General features: G+C 40.6%; 1 protein-coding gene across 1 annotated transcript in view; it reads left to right on the top strand.

Annotated features, from left to right (window-relative positions):
- The window catches only part of OPN1SW (opsin 1, short wave sensitive), a 111,971-nt gene that overhangs the window by 77,522 nt on the left and 19,687 nt on the right, over window positions 1-14,762 (top strand). Inside the window, exon 4 of the mRNA XM_044087148.1 lies at window positions 1,027-1,266. Coding sequence (XP_043943083.1) covers window positions 1,027-1,266 — 240 coding nt within the window. The remainder of the gene's footprint in view (window positions 1-1,026; window positions 1,267-14,762) is intronic.

Genomic DNA, 14,762 nt, shown 5'->3' with positions numbered 1-14,762 from the left:
TAACCTGGTGAACAACGAAAATAAATGTTGAATTAAAAATTCCCATGTCACATATACATATAAAACAAAAGTGCTATACAATGCTTAATATTGTATTCACCTCAGCCGTGACAGTATATAATACACTGTCAAATTGTACAATTCAGATAGATGATTATAATAATTGATGGCTACTGTTCTCCCGATGAATGCATAGTTCCTTTACTAGTTGGTCAAATAATGCAATGCGATGAGTTCAGATTCGACAAAGTTAATGTTTAATGTTTCAATTGTTCGATCCTTTCATCTCAGTGATATGTGGTTAGATGTAGTGGTTGTTTGATCATTTAAAATAGATCCACAGGTAACAATGAGGTTGGAGGTATATGGTGACCCTTTATGCATTTTCTTTGTGTTGCCAGTGTGATTCTGAAAATATGTCTTCCCAATCTCTTCACTATACTTCAAATGTAGCCTTTTTGGTAATGTGCACAGATATAATGTTTCCTTAATCATGTAAAAATGTCACTGATAAAATATATGTTTTACTTACATGGCTATGGCACAAAGTCATAAAGCCCTGACTGATACTCAGATGACCTGGTAGTGACTACTGACTTAAGCAATGAAGGAGCTAACTGGGAAAGGTTAATGACACTTATGTGCTGAAGCTGTTTTACTCCATCAGATGTGGGGGTGGTAGGGAGCCTAACTCAGTGCATGATTGATGTCCAATGATGATGAGTGCTGTGCTGTAGCATGGAACACTAGGATCAAGATGTGTTCAGTACCCAACTATGTCTCAGCACAGCAGCTACGTAGGTGAGTGAAAGCATCTAGTGTTCCACTGGGGAAAATAAATAAAACAGAATGATACTGAGTAATACATAATGACTTTGGTAATTCCAGCCATTATTTTAATGTGCTTCTAAACAGCTTAAACTCTTATGGAGTAGTACAATGCAAAACACACTGCAATAAAAACAAAGATTTGTCATAAGAGCTGGTTATGCATACCAAAACCATTTCCTTCTGTCTCCTTTGCAGGTAGCTGCCCAGCAGCAGGAGTCTGCCACTACCCAGAAAGCAGAGCGAGAAGTCTCCAGAATGGTTATTGTAATGGTGGGCTCTTTCTGTGTCTGCTATGTACCGTATGCAGCCTTGGCAATGTATATGGTCAACAATCGGAGCCACGGGATTGATCTCCGCTTAGTCACCATTCCGGCATTCTTCTCCAAGAGCTCCTTTGTCTACAACCCCATCATCTACTGCTTCATGAATAAGCAGGTAAGATTTCAGGGGAACACATGCTTTGCATTTAAACTTACCAACAAGATAGGAATCTGGCCTGAGGTGTTGGTAGAAATTGTAAGTTGCTGAAATAACTATAGATGCACTTAGGTAAGATCTGCTTTGCCATGCTGAAGTTACATTACTGAGCTGCAAAAAATGCAAAGTTCTGGAGTGCTCCAGAGAATAGCTGATTTTCTATTCCACATCTTTTTTAAATTTTTGCAACCATTGCTGTAATACATCACTATATCCGCAATTAGTTCCACCCACAGCTCACAGATTCTTCATTTACATCTAAAAGACCTGAGAGTCAGCTGTCAAGATGATCATTCAAGTGATAGCTGGGGATATTTTTATTTTATTGGCATTACGATCCCCTGCCTTGTCTGGAAAGGCATGCAATGGTGTGACTGACGAGCTTGCCCTCATTTCCATGACAGCTTTACTCCAATGTATAACAAACCTTCCCCAGTAAGCCTTCCACTTATACCCTGCAACAGTCTCTGTCAGAGGTGTTTGTGGTGGAGGTGAAAGGTCCCATGCCATCACCCAGGGGTAAACGGATTAGTGAGACCATCCTTCAGCCTGATCTCCAGCTTCAAAGTTACTGATTACACCATGGGTGCTGACAGCATGGGTGGAAGTCCCACCTCCACACAACTGAGCTATCTGCAAAGAGGATCTTTCACACTTACTGTGATCCATCACAATAAGAGACATGCCACCATAGCATACCTTTAAAATGGCCACATTTTGGCAGAATGACTAGATTTTTGTCTCATATTTTTGGTCCATTCCTCATAACATTTGTGCTTTTCAAATCATTGAGGATTGAAGTTACTAAACAATGACAGACATTTGAGTTTCACACTTCATATCCTTCAGAAAATGTATGCTAATGCAAAACATGTTATTCTAATAACTTTTTTAAGTTTATAAGATCATTATTTAAATTTGTCCCTGATTTTGGGCCTTTTGCTCCCCATATTTTTGGCTTTGTCCAGAATTCTTGTACTAAAAGGTTGAGAGGTATGCATGCCACTACACAATATAATTATGTTTTGAGATTTTGTGATTCAGACAACAATAAAATGAGAATTATTTTAAAAATATAATTTAGTTTTAAGGTAATTGTACAGAGCAGACAGCAAAAAACTGGGTACAATAAATACTAACTGAAGAAATTATACTGTAAATTGAGGAAATGAACTGTTGCATTTTATAGGTAAAACATACAAAATATAGGTTTGTTATATGGTATTAACCAGTATTAGCAACTACTACTCTTTTATTATTTGACATTGATTGGTCATTTTCTCCATATTTTTTACTTTTTGAAATGACTCTGCTTGAACTGTCCTGTCTATAGCCATAAAACTACAGTACATTTCAAAGATATATTACTGTACTTGATTTAATGTAGGCTCCAGATTGACGTGTCTACATTAAATTTTGTACAGTTGCTACAGGAGTAAGCATAGAATTTCTAAGGGTGGAATTCAAGCATGTTGGGTCAAAGTCCCATTACAGAGCCAGAGTCTGGGGTCCCAGTAGCAATCATGTTTGCTTATGACAATAAGTTCTGAGGGTCTAGATATTCTGCAGTGCATTTTATGAAAGATAATTACTTATTAATGTAGCCATTCTTCTTTGTTTGCCAGAACATTTATTCTTAAGGTGAAGAACCCATTAAGTTTCCCTTGAATAAACTCCCAAAGAAGGTTGAAGAAACCATTAAATGCATATGTTTAGCTATTTTTGTTGACTTCCTGTCAGATCCAAGTATAGATATGCATTTTGCAGCAATCACAAAAATACAGAATTAAAAGTTTTCTGTTCAACAATACTTGTAAGTATGGAAGGATATGAGGATGAGACCACTCAGCTATTTACCAGGAGAATAGTAATGATCTTTCCTGAGATCCACAGGCACTGGAATGCTCACTTCTCTGTGAAGCACATAGCTATGAAGTCCCTGCATCTTTCAAGATGGTAGTTAAAAAAAAAAAAAAAAAAAAAAGCTAAAGAACACAGGAAGTGATCGCAGTTAAGGATGTGGTGTTATATAAGATTAGAACATTTTATTTTCTGTCAAAGTGTATTGCATGCCATATGGGAGGCTAAACCCCTTAACGGACACAAACACTTTCAGTAGCCATATACAGATTAATGTTATTACTGAATAGTCCTGTATAAATGACTGCAATTTCTTTTGCTCACTAAATGTTTTTTTTCAACTAAAAACCATGCACACCTGCAAAGAGAAGAATACAGTGCACCTCTGTTGTGATTAAACTGGCTTTTACAAACAGATAAAGTAAAGTTATGTAAGTTGAACTTGCTATAACAGTAGATGTTCAAACGATCAACTGCTGAAGTAGCCTTAGCTATATGGGTTATATCCTGTCAAGGATATTACAGCCGGCCAGCTTCCAAAGTTTAATCCACCCACCCAAACTGTCAAGCAGCTCGAGTTGAGCTGACTAAAAGACAAGTTTGGGTGTGAAGCCCTTTAGAACTTTCCTGCCAGCAGAGAGAGGGAGGCTGAGCCCTGAAAGGACAAAGCTAGATGCAACAAAAAAAACATATGTCTACACCGTGGCATAAAAACACACCAAAAACAAGGGTGATGGAGGGAGGGAGCAGCTACTACAGCAGAGATCATTTGAACATTGACTGTTATGGTAAGTTCAACTTATACAACTGTACTATGTTCTTCATATTGATCACTGCTGCAGTAGCCTTATCTGAATGGGTAGATTGCCATAGCTAACTATAATTGGGAGGTGGAAGGAGAAGGGTCCAGGAGCCCCGGAGAATGGTCCTAGCAAAGCCTGATCCAGACCTAGAGAAGGAATCCAGCTTATAGTGCTTTGTAAAAGTATGTACAGAGGACCAAGTAACAGTTCTAGAATACTTCTAAAATCCAACCCTTTCCAAAAAGCCATAGAAGAAGCCAAGGTCCTTGTAGAGTGGGCCTTGACTCTGCTTGGAATAGATTTGTTATGGTGAGTATAACAAAAGGTAATAGCCTTAGACAACCATTTGGAAATAGTCTGTTTTGACACCAGATGTCTCTTCTTCTTACCATCAGAAGAAATGAACAATTGATCTGATGATCTGAAAGATTTAGTTATGTCAAGATACTACCTGAATTATCTGTGGACATCCAAGGTATGGAGTATCCTTTCTCCTTCATTTTTAAGTTCAGGAAAGAAAAAAGGGAGATGGATAGTTTGAGTTAAAGTAAACTCGGATACCACTTTAAGCATAAAAGAAGGATTAGTTCTCAAAGAAACCCTGTCCTTATGGAAAATGCAGTAGGGTTGGTCCACCATAAGAGCTTGCATCTCAGATACCCTTCTTGAAGTGGTCAGAGCAATCAATAAAACTGTTTTTCATGTTAAGAACCTCAAGTCAGCCAGATTAGCTGGTTCAAATGGAGTGTTACTTTCTATAACACAAAATTAAGATTCAAGAAGGGGCCACCAGTTTACTTGAAGACCTCTTATGCAAAACCCCTTTCATGTACATTTTGACATGCGACTGCCTTGAAATAAGAGGATCCATGGGCAGACATGCTGAAATGGTTGGTAAATGAACCTGGATAGAGAAATAAGAAAGGCCATAGGATAGTAACTCACACAAATCTTATAAAACCAGAGAACAACTAGCCCTGAGTGGGGCTGGTTGTGTTGTTGGCACCAACTAGAAAACCTTTTCCATTTGCTAATATATGATTTTCTAGTAGCAAGCATTTCTTGCCTCCATTAGTACCATCTGCAGAGTCTCAGAAAACAAGTACCTAAAAGGAATTCAGACCCCATTATTCAGGCAGTCAACTGAAGATGATTGATGATGGGGTGTATCAAACACCCCTGTTCTTTTGTGAGTAGATCTATCCTGTGAGAAAGCTTGTGGTAACTGTCTTTAGCCATTTCTAAAAGGAGGGAGAATCATGGTTGCTTGGGCCAGAATGGAGTCACCGCAATGATCTTGGGAGAATTCCTTCTGAATCTTCAGAAATACCCTGGATATTAGTGAAAAGGGTGGAAAGTCATACAGGAACATTGTTGTCCAAAGAAAAGAAAATGCATCTGTCTTCCAGCATTCAGTTCTGGAACAGAATTTTGCCAGTTGATTGCTCAGAAAGACGTCAAAGAGGTCTCCTTGAGGAACTCTCCACAGATGGTTCAAATCTTGGAAGACCTGCAGATCTAGTTTCCATTCATGAGGGTCTGCCCTGGTCCTGCTCAGTTTGTCTGTTGCACAATTTTTCTCTGACAGAATGTATGATGCTTGTAGAGTGAGATTATGCATTGAAGCTATATCCCAAGCCAACATACCTAGTCTGCAAAGGGGGTATGACCTGGTTCCCTCTTGCTTGTTAGTGCATCACATCACTGTGGTACTGCATGTAACCACTTGAAGAGATTCCATGGACCAAAGATGGATCAGAGAATTGAGCGCCTTGATCAAGGTAAGCATCTACTTGACATTTCTGTGCTTGCATCTGCCCTTGGTGTTCCACACTCTCTGCAATTTTATCTATCCTGAAACTGCTCTCCAAGCAATGTCTGAAGTATCTGTGGTGACTGACTGCTTTGGAGCAGGGAGGGAGAAGGGGAGACCTTGATTTAAGGGAATTAGTTGTCTCCACTATGTGATTTTTCTTCCGACAAATCCCAGTACTGGGATCTGAAAAGATAAAGGGTATTGATGCTGGGACCAAAGAAATTTCAGATACCCCTGTATCTTTCTCATGTGGAGTCTTGCCAGGGGTATCATGAGGTATTCCCTCACACCGACTGATGTCTGAGTGGAAAACCTCAGAAATAGATCAAAATAAAGATCTATTTTTTTCCTGTGGAAGAAAAGTTCTTTGAACTGAGGTGTCTAGCTGACATCACAGAAACACAATCCTATGTGAAGGAGTCAAGAAAGACTTTAGAATGTTCTGTTGGAGTCCCTTCTTGTGCAAAAGATCTCTCACCCAAGACAGAGATTCTTGACATTTTGAAAAAGACTGCAAAGATAAGCAAATTTTCTAAATACGGAAAAATGTGGACACCCTGTAGCCTGTAATGAGCTATACCTGGAGCTAGACACTTTGTGAACACTCTTGGTATAGTGGATAGTCCAAAGAATAAGGCAGAGAACTGATCATGTGATCCAGAGACACAAAACCTTAAGAAATACCCGGAGTCTAGATAAACAGGAATATGATGATAAGCATCCTGTAAGTCTAGTGTTACCAGGAAACATGAAAGAGGAGGAAGAGGCAACAGCTGTGAAGTGATATAATTTTGAATTTGGGGACTATTTCAAAAAGGTTTAGGAAAGAAAGAGCCAGAACTGGTCTCCAAGCATTTTCTTTCTTTGGGACAAGGAACATCTGTGAAATAAACCACTTCCCCACCTGAGAAGGAGGAACTGGTTTTATCACTCCTTGGGACAGCATGAGATGAAGAGCAGGTAGAAACAAAACAGTCTGATGTGCAGGATGAGGAATGACCCCCTGGAAAGGAGGAATTTCCTTTCACTGTCATCTGTAACCCTGATGAATGATTTTCAGAACCTATTTGTCTGAAACAATAAGAGAAAAATGGAGATTCAGACTTTGTGGAAGAGAAAGAGGGTCAGGGTAGGAGGTCACAAGGTCTCTTGAATAGTTATTCAGACTTGTTGAAGTATCCATGGTTTTGAGACTTCGTTTTTGGAACCTCCTTGCCACTTCTGCTTAAATGTCTATTTACCTGAATTCTGTTCCAACTGTTTATTCTGTTTTTTGCCAAAACTGGATGAGGAGACAGAAAATCCCTTGGACAATTTGAAAAAAGAAAGCTGAAAAATCTTAGAGATTCCCTGGATCAGGTCTATATTACATCCTTGAAAGTTGTAAACAGCGAACGCTATCTACAGCAAAAATGCCATGCAGCGAACTGTAAATAGTGAGATTGCACTACAGGGAATATCGGAAAATGTACCCTTTCCTCACTGTAGTGTGATCTGAGTTGGTATATATAATTGGTGGGGCACAGCCCCCCACAATAGCAAATTCGCTGCATGGCATTTTCACTGTAGATAGCGTTTGCTGTTCACAGCTTTAGAGGATATAATATAGACCCCCCTGGATCAGCTTTTCCCTTTCATCACACTTTTTGATCACCTCTGCAGCAGAGGGGCCAAACACTAAATCTCCAGCTAAGAGAGAATTTAAAATCTATTTTTTTTACATCTAGAAGGTTCTGAGAATGCAGCCAAGCAAATCTCCTTAAAACTGAACTAGTGACCATAGACCTGGAAGAATTATCAAGAAAGTCATACACACACTGCAAAGAATGAGTAGTGACCTATGCAATAGAAAAAACTAAGTTATTTAAAGCAGATTTTCCTTTACAAGAAGAAACTGTAGATAAAACATTCCCCATACTTTCGCAATATATCAGAATAAACTTTAATATATGAGCCTGACAATTTAAAATTCTGAAATTCAAAGTTGCAGAAGTATACACTTTTTTCCTAGACCTATCAATACTTTTTACATCCTTATTAAAAGAGTAGGAATGGCATTACCTAAGTGCTTAGCAACAGAGCAGTCAACTAAGGCTATAACTGCTGGATCAGGTTTGGGAATACGGTATAAATTTTAAAAGACTGAGGAACTTAATACATTCTATCTGCATTTTCAGGGACAGCTGTCTGGCTATCAGGAAAATTGCAATCAGTAAGACACACATCCTTTAAAGCAGACAGGAGTAAGTTCTGGAAAATCCTTCTCTAACAACTCATAGTTTTTTGACGGACTGAAAAACCAAAGTATTCTCCCTCTGAAAACACTGAGACATTCTATCTGTACTACATGAACTACAATATGAACTGGCACCTCACCTAAGTGTCATGTTTAATCATAGCCTCACCTCAGGTTTCGTGCCCACTGAGTGGCGCAGAGCTACAGTTATCCCACTCCACAAGGGGGGATCCACCTTGGATCCCGGAAACTACCATCCCATCAGTCTGACAAGCCTTATCTGCAAGGCCATGGAGCGTATTATCATGGAACTTATAAACAAAGACATTGGCAACCTTCAAACACTGGACCCCACCCAGTTTGGGTTCATGAAGGGCCGATCTTGTCTCCTGAACTTGATTGACTTCTTCGAATCAGTCTCCAGAGCCATGAACAAGGGTAAGGTGGTCCACACAGTCTATCTAGACCTTGCCAAGGCCTTTGACATCATCCCCCACTCTGGAATCATAGATAAACTTATTTATTTATTTATTTAACATTTGTTGACTGGGAAAGTCCGACTAGGTTCCACAGAGCCTGTTTTCAGCGGAGGCCCGGGGAGAAATGCTCCAGATGCATGTCTTTGGAATGTGGGAGGAAACCGGAGTACCCAGAGGAAACCCACACAAACACAGGGAGAACATGCAAACTCCACACAGAAGGCACCCCAGCCGAGAATCGAACCGGAGAACCTCTTGCTGTGAGGCGACAACATTAACCGCTGTACCACTGTCGGCCCTTAGACTTACCAAGCTGGGCATTAATCCCTATGTCACCCAATGGGTTGCTAACTGGCTTACTGATAGAACCCACACTGTAAAAGTAGCCGACTCCAAATCCAACTCCAGACAAGTGACAAGTGGAGTACCTCAGGGTTCAGTCCTGGGACCGCTCTTGTTTGGCATCTACTTCTCTGAAGTACAGGCCAACACTAAGGGACTCTGGCTAACAAAGTTTGCAGATGACTGCAAACTGGGAGCCATTATTGAGTCCCCAAATGATGTGGATACCCTACAAAAGGGCCTTACAGAAACAGATGTTTGGTGCCAGAGCCATGGGCTCAAGCTCAATGCCAAGAAATGTATAGTTATCCCCTTTGGGAAAAAACATGTATCCATGAATTACCATATAGGTGGCAGTACACTAAACACCGAAAGTGTGATAAGAGACTTAGGGACACAGGTGGACAGTGGTCTCACCTTCGATAACCACATTGCCACAACAGTCAGGAAATCCTTCTATGTGGCACACCTCATCACTAAGGGCTTTTCATCCAGAAAAAAGGAGGTCATTGTCCCACTGTACTCATCCCTCATTAGACCCATTATAGAATACAACGCCCCATTTGGTATGCACCTCTCAAGACATCTGCAACAACCGAAAGGCTGCAGAAATACCTCACTAAAAGAATCACAGGCCTAAAGCAGATGCCCTATGCTGACCGCCTTAAAAAACTCCAGCTATACTCTGTCGCATATCGTCTACTCAGAGGCGATCTCTGCTTAACATACAAGGCAATGTCAAACCCAGAGCTGTTGGACATGCTACACTTAAAAAATCCCAATCCCTCAGAGCCACACGCTCCAGGGATCTAAACCTTGTCATCACAATAAACAAAACATGCTGGAGGGATAGGTTCCTGACCCAGAGACTCTCCAGACTCTGGAGCAGATTGCCCATACATGTCAAGCAGAGTGCCTCTTTGGCCCTCTTCAAAAGGAACCTTGACGATTGGATGGAAGAAAGGAAATTCACCCCGGGGATCAGTCGCCCTGTTAGACAGGGGTCCAGGGAAGTAAATAGTGTGGGAGGAAATAGCCAGGGAATTGTTATGGCTAGGATTGTATAGGCCCTAGGGCTGATAGCCTAGTACCAACCTATGAACTTATGAACCTATGAACCTATCAATAGTCTTAGAGGAAAAGAAACCCACACAGGGATAATCAGAAAGTGAGCTCTCTTCTGAGTCTGAACCAGAAAAATCTGAGGACAAAACCCTGAATCTGTCCCTGTGTCTTTCAGATTCAAAATCTTGAATCGCTTCAGGAAAGGAGGCATCCCTCTTTCTTTTACCAGAAACTACTCTGAAAGTCAGATCAATAGCCTGAATAAAACCATGAGCCAGTCCCATTAAACTAGTGCTATTAAAATAAATTTGAGAATGAGTAAATACATGATTGGTTTTCTGTTTTTTTTTTTGACAGAAATAATGGGGCTAACCATGTTACTAATGGCAGCCACTGCTTGTCCAGGGATGGTAACAGCATTCTGACACAACAGGGGTACCTTCCCTGTTCTCTCTCCCAGGGCTGACAAGAATGATTTTCTCTTGCCCACTGAGGGGACCCCAACAGCCGCAGAGGACGTGGCTCACCCCTGGTTCATAGTGGCTGTAAGATGCTACAACAGAGGGATTCGGGATAAAAGATGAGTGGTTTGAGGTACAACAGATGGCCATAGCAGTCACCCATCTATGGCTGAGGCAAATGGCTAGTCTGCTGTGGTGGCAAAGGCTGTTTACTTAAGTTATTCTTTTTGTGGCTAGAAGAGGGACCGACCATGAGAGTGATAACCTGTTCCATGGTTAAGCTGAAAATGGTGCCTCTATCCTGGGGAAAACAAGCAACAATGCCAGTAAAACTAGCAGTCCATGAGAGTTACTTTTTTAACAGAAAAATACAGTAAAAAGCACTTTCATACACTATGGCAGCCTGCCAGCCTCACAACTGTAAAATAAACACAATTTTTCTACAGAAAATCATTTATCAGCAAGATAACACTACTTTTAAAGTGACAGAAACAATGAGTGCTTCATTTAAAAGTCCATTACATTCTCGAGACAATCCATTAAAACACAACACTCCTAGCTTTAAAATAACTTTTCTGAAGAGGAAAGTAGTAAAGCATCAGTAAAAAATAAGAAAATGGAAGTTTTTCCCCAAGGGGACTTATCTGCCCAGCTAAGGAAAGCACAAGCCAACCATTGATTATCAAAAGCCTCAAAGGAGCGTACTCTTCGGCAGCAGTAAAGCTCTGAAGGGCTTCATGCCCAGACTTGTCTTTTAATCAGCTCAGCTCGAGCTGCTTGACAGATTGGGTATGTGGAAGGCCTGAAGCTTTGGAAGCTGTCCGTCTGTTATAGTCTTTGCAGGCTATAACCCATATAACTAAGGATACTGCAGCAGTGATCAATATAATAAATATCAGTTTTAACTTCTGCTGCTATTACAGTGGCTCAAACTACAGGAACTCAAAGTACTGTGAATGTGATACAACATAGAAAGGTGTCTGCATGCACAATATAGCAGCAGGGCATCTGCACTGAACTGTATCAGTACACAGTCAAAATAGTTACAATGTCTTTACTATGTAATGCCAATATTTTAAATAGGTAAGATATTTCTCTTTAAAATAATAACATTGTTTAATAGCAGTATGCACTGCAAAGTCATAAGAAATTCATATTTTTATCTACAGTGGGTATGGGGATGGAGCTGTACTTTGGTCTTTCAGGCTGTACCCTTATGACCAAGGAACAATAACCACCGTGAGTGAAATATGAATTACCCAGTTCTCTGCTATGGTGTATTAACAGAATGTCAGCTATGTAAATCAATCACTATAGCTTGGGGGGGGGCTGGAAATTCTATGGTGTATTTTATGGCTAAGTTGGAGGGTTGAACCCTGTGCATGGCTGAGACAAAAACAACCTTACAAAGTAAACAGGATACATATCTTCCTATTAAACTTGTTACATAAAAATAAATAATACCCTACAAATATTTTCCTGTTGAGCAAGACACTACAGCATAAAATAGATAAGACCTTTTAGCTCACTACCAGCTGCTGAAAACACACAATCTGTTGCCAGACTGATAGCACTAGGCCTGCAAGAGTGTACAAACTGCCTCATGTTTACTAACAACTCTTACTTTTACCACACACTGAATCTACATGTGAGAAGTGTAGATAATTGCTAAAACTGGAGGCTAGCCTCTAATCAAAAGATGTTGTCAGGACCTCCTCAGATTGTCAGTACCCACACTCACCTAAAACCTGCATGCTACAAATGAAGGAATAAGCCCTCATGCTGAAGCACTTAGAAAATCATTGTCTAACTTCAGAAGCCTTCTTAACAAAGGCTGGACATACACTTTCTTCAACAGAACAATACTTCACTAACAGCATCCATCATAAGCACAGTAAAGACAGAGTCACCAAAATGGTGCACGCAGTGCTTAAGTCAGTTTTGCCTTCCTGTTATACACGCTAATGCCCTAGTTAAAGTTAAGTCCATAGTGAGACAAGCAGATGCACCAATCAGTAGACTGAGCAAAGAAAGGGTACGGGTAATCAGGCTATGACACTTTACTAAGTCATTCAATTTATTTCACCACAGCTACAAACATGACATGGTCATTGCCCAAGGGGTAAGTGACCTGAGGCGCACATTCTTGGATTATACAGACAGACATGATGGAGCTCTCAGAATATATGGTCAGGAATGTCATTAAACGATTTCAGCAGCATTCTACCTTCTCAGAGAGTGATGCCATAATTAAAACAAAAGATAATTGACTTCAAGTGTGTGTGTGTGTGTGTGTGTGTGTGTGTGTGTGTGTGTGTGTGTGTGTGTGTGTCTGAGAGTATCAGCCTGGAAGGAGATGATTGACAGTACTACCTGTTTTGCCACAGGTGCCCTGCATTTTTTCTTCCCAGGGCTTAGGTATATTGACAAAAATATTCTCCACTGCCTTAATAATTTTTTCAGGAAGTGTCAGTCTTACTGACCCAATCTTTCAAGATAGCCAGACAAAATCAGTACTGTATTAAAGTGGTGTTGCTCAATGTTAAAAGCCTGAACAAGGAACATGGAAGCCCCCTGATCCTGTTATCTCTGGAACTTGCTTCCAGTGCAGTAACAATGCATGTGCTACCATTTTTCAATGCCTACCAGTCATTCATGCCCTCTTGTTTGGGCATATCTGTTACTGGTGGCAGTGTATGGTATTCCTCTGCATTTCCAGCATATTCAAACATAAATGGCAAGATGCTGACTTCAGATGCTCTTTATATCCTATCAATAGGATCCATATCACATTCTAGCCATCCATACTGCCTTTTGACACCAACATTATATGAAGCTTAAATAAACAAGCTTGACTCCCTCACAAATGAACCAAACACTGTCATCCTAGACCACCATCTAAAGCTTATTGCCACAAAGTGTAGTATCATGTCATTTGATAAACAGGATAACCTGGGTATCTACCATATTAATGATACCCCCTTCAAAACTGACATTGTTATCAAGGACCTAGGCACTTTTGCAGCAATAAATTCTCTTTTGACCATCATATGTCTACTGTTGTTAGAAGGTTCTTTTGTTCTAGCCAAGTTAATCACCTAAGGTATATCTCCTAGGTCCAAAGATATTATCATTCCTCTCTACCCCTCCCCCTTTATTAGCTCCTTAATAGAATACAACTGCCCCTTCAGTACGTACCTGTCTAAACATGATTCAACTTGAAAAATACCAAACTCTTCTCATAAACAACAACAAGAGAATAAGTTATATGTGCTACACAAGAATGCCTTAAAGCTCTTTCCTCTCTATCCCTTACAAACTTCTAAGGGGATGACCTCTGCCTGGCTTACAGAGCCTCAAATGACCCTGAGCTGTATGACCTCTAACATGTCTGCATAGCCTGTAACACCAGAAACACCCATAAGGTAATCTAAACAGAACATGTTGGCATGATAGATACAACTCCCAAAGAATTTATCTCCTTTGGAGCAGAGTTCTGCTTCATATTAAACAACATAGCTATCTAGCCATCTTCAAACACAACCTAGATGAAGGAATGAATGAATAACAATAATTAAACCTCAGGTTTGGCACCATAGGTACAAACTGTGGCAATTGCAGTATTTAGGCTATAAACAATCTGCAAGATTAACTGCCAGGAAATAATCCATGTACCTATATGTTCATAGGTTCATAGGTTTATACTAGGCTATCTGCCCGAGGGCATTTACAAGCCTAGCCCATAGTTTTGTGGCTTACGCCACCCCTTTAGTATGGGGAACTATACCCATTATTTTGCTGTGCCTCTGTCGAGCAGTGACACTGAGGTAATCCCTGGGGTATATCTGCAATCTTCCATCCATTGGTCAAGATTTCTCTTGAACAAGTCCAGCGAGGTGCTCTGCCTCACATATACCGGTATTTTGTTCCACAGCATAGGGAGTCTTTGGGTGATGAATCTATCCCTCCAGCATGTCCTATTAATAGCCGTGTCGAGGTTTAAGTCTCCCGCCCTTGTGGCTCTGATGGATCTAGATTTATTGAGGTGAAGCATATTCATCAAATCTGGGTTTGACATGGCCTTGTATGTCAGGCACAGGTCACCTCTGAGCAAGCGGTAAGCGACTGAATAGAGCTGAAGTTCTTTCAGTCGGGCAGCATAGGACAGATTTTTGAGACCCTTTATCCTTTTGGTGAGGAACTTTTGTGGCCTCTCCAGCTGCTGCAAGTGTCGGGTCAGATACATTCCGAATGGGGCATTGTACTCAATCATTGGTCTGATGAGTGATGAGTACAGGAAACTATGACCTCCCTTGATCTAGATGTGAATCCCTTCATGATAAGGTGGGCAATGTAGAAGGTCTTCCTAACTACTTTAGCTACATGGGTGTC

The sequence above is a fragment of the Protopterus annectens genome, chromosome 11.part0 (genome assembly GCF_019279795.1).
Source record: "Protopterus annectens isolate FY-2018-M chromosome 11.part0, PAN1.0, whole genome shotgun sequence".
Lineage (NCBI taxonomy): Eukaryota > Metazoa > Chordata > Ceratodontiformes > Protopteridae > Protopterus > Protopterus annectens.
Note: the sequence above shows the minus strand (reverse complement) of the source record. Positions and strands in the feature narration are given on the sequence as shown.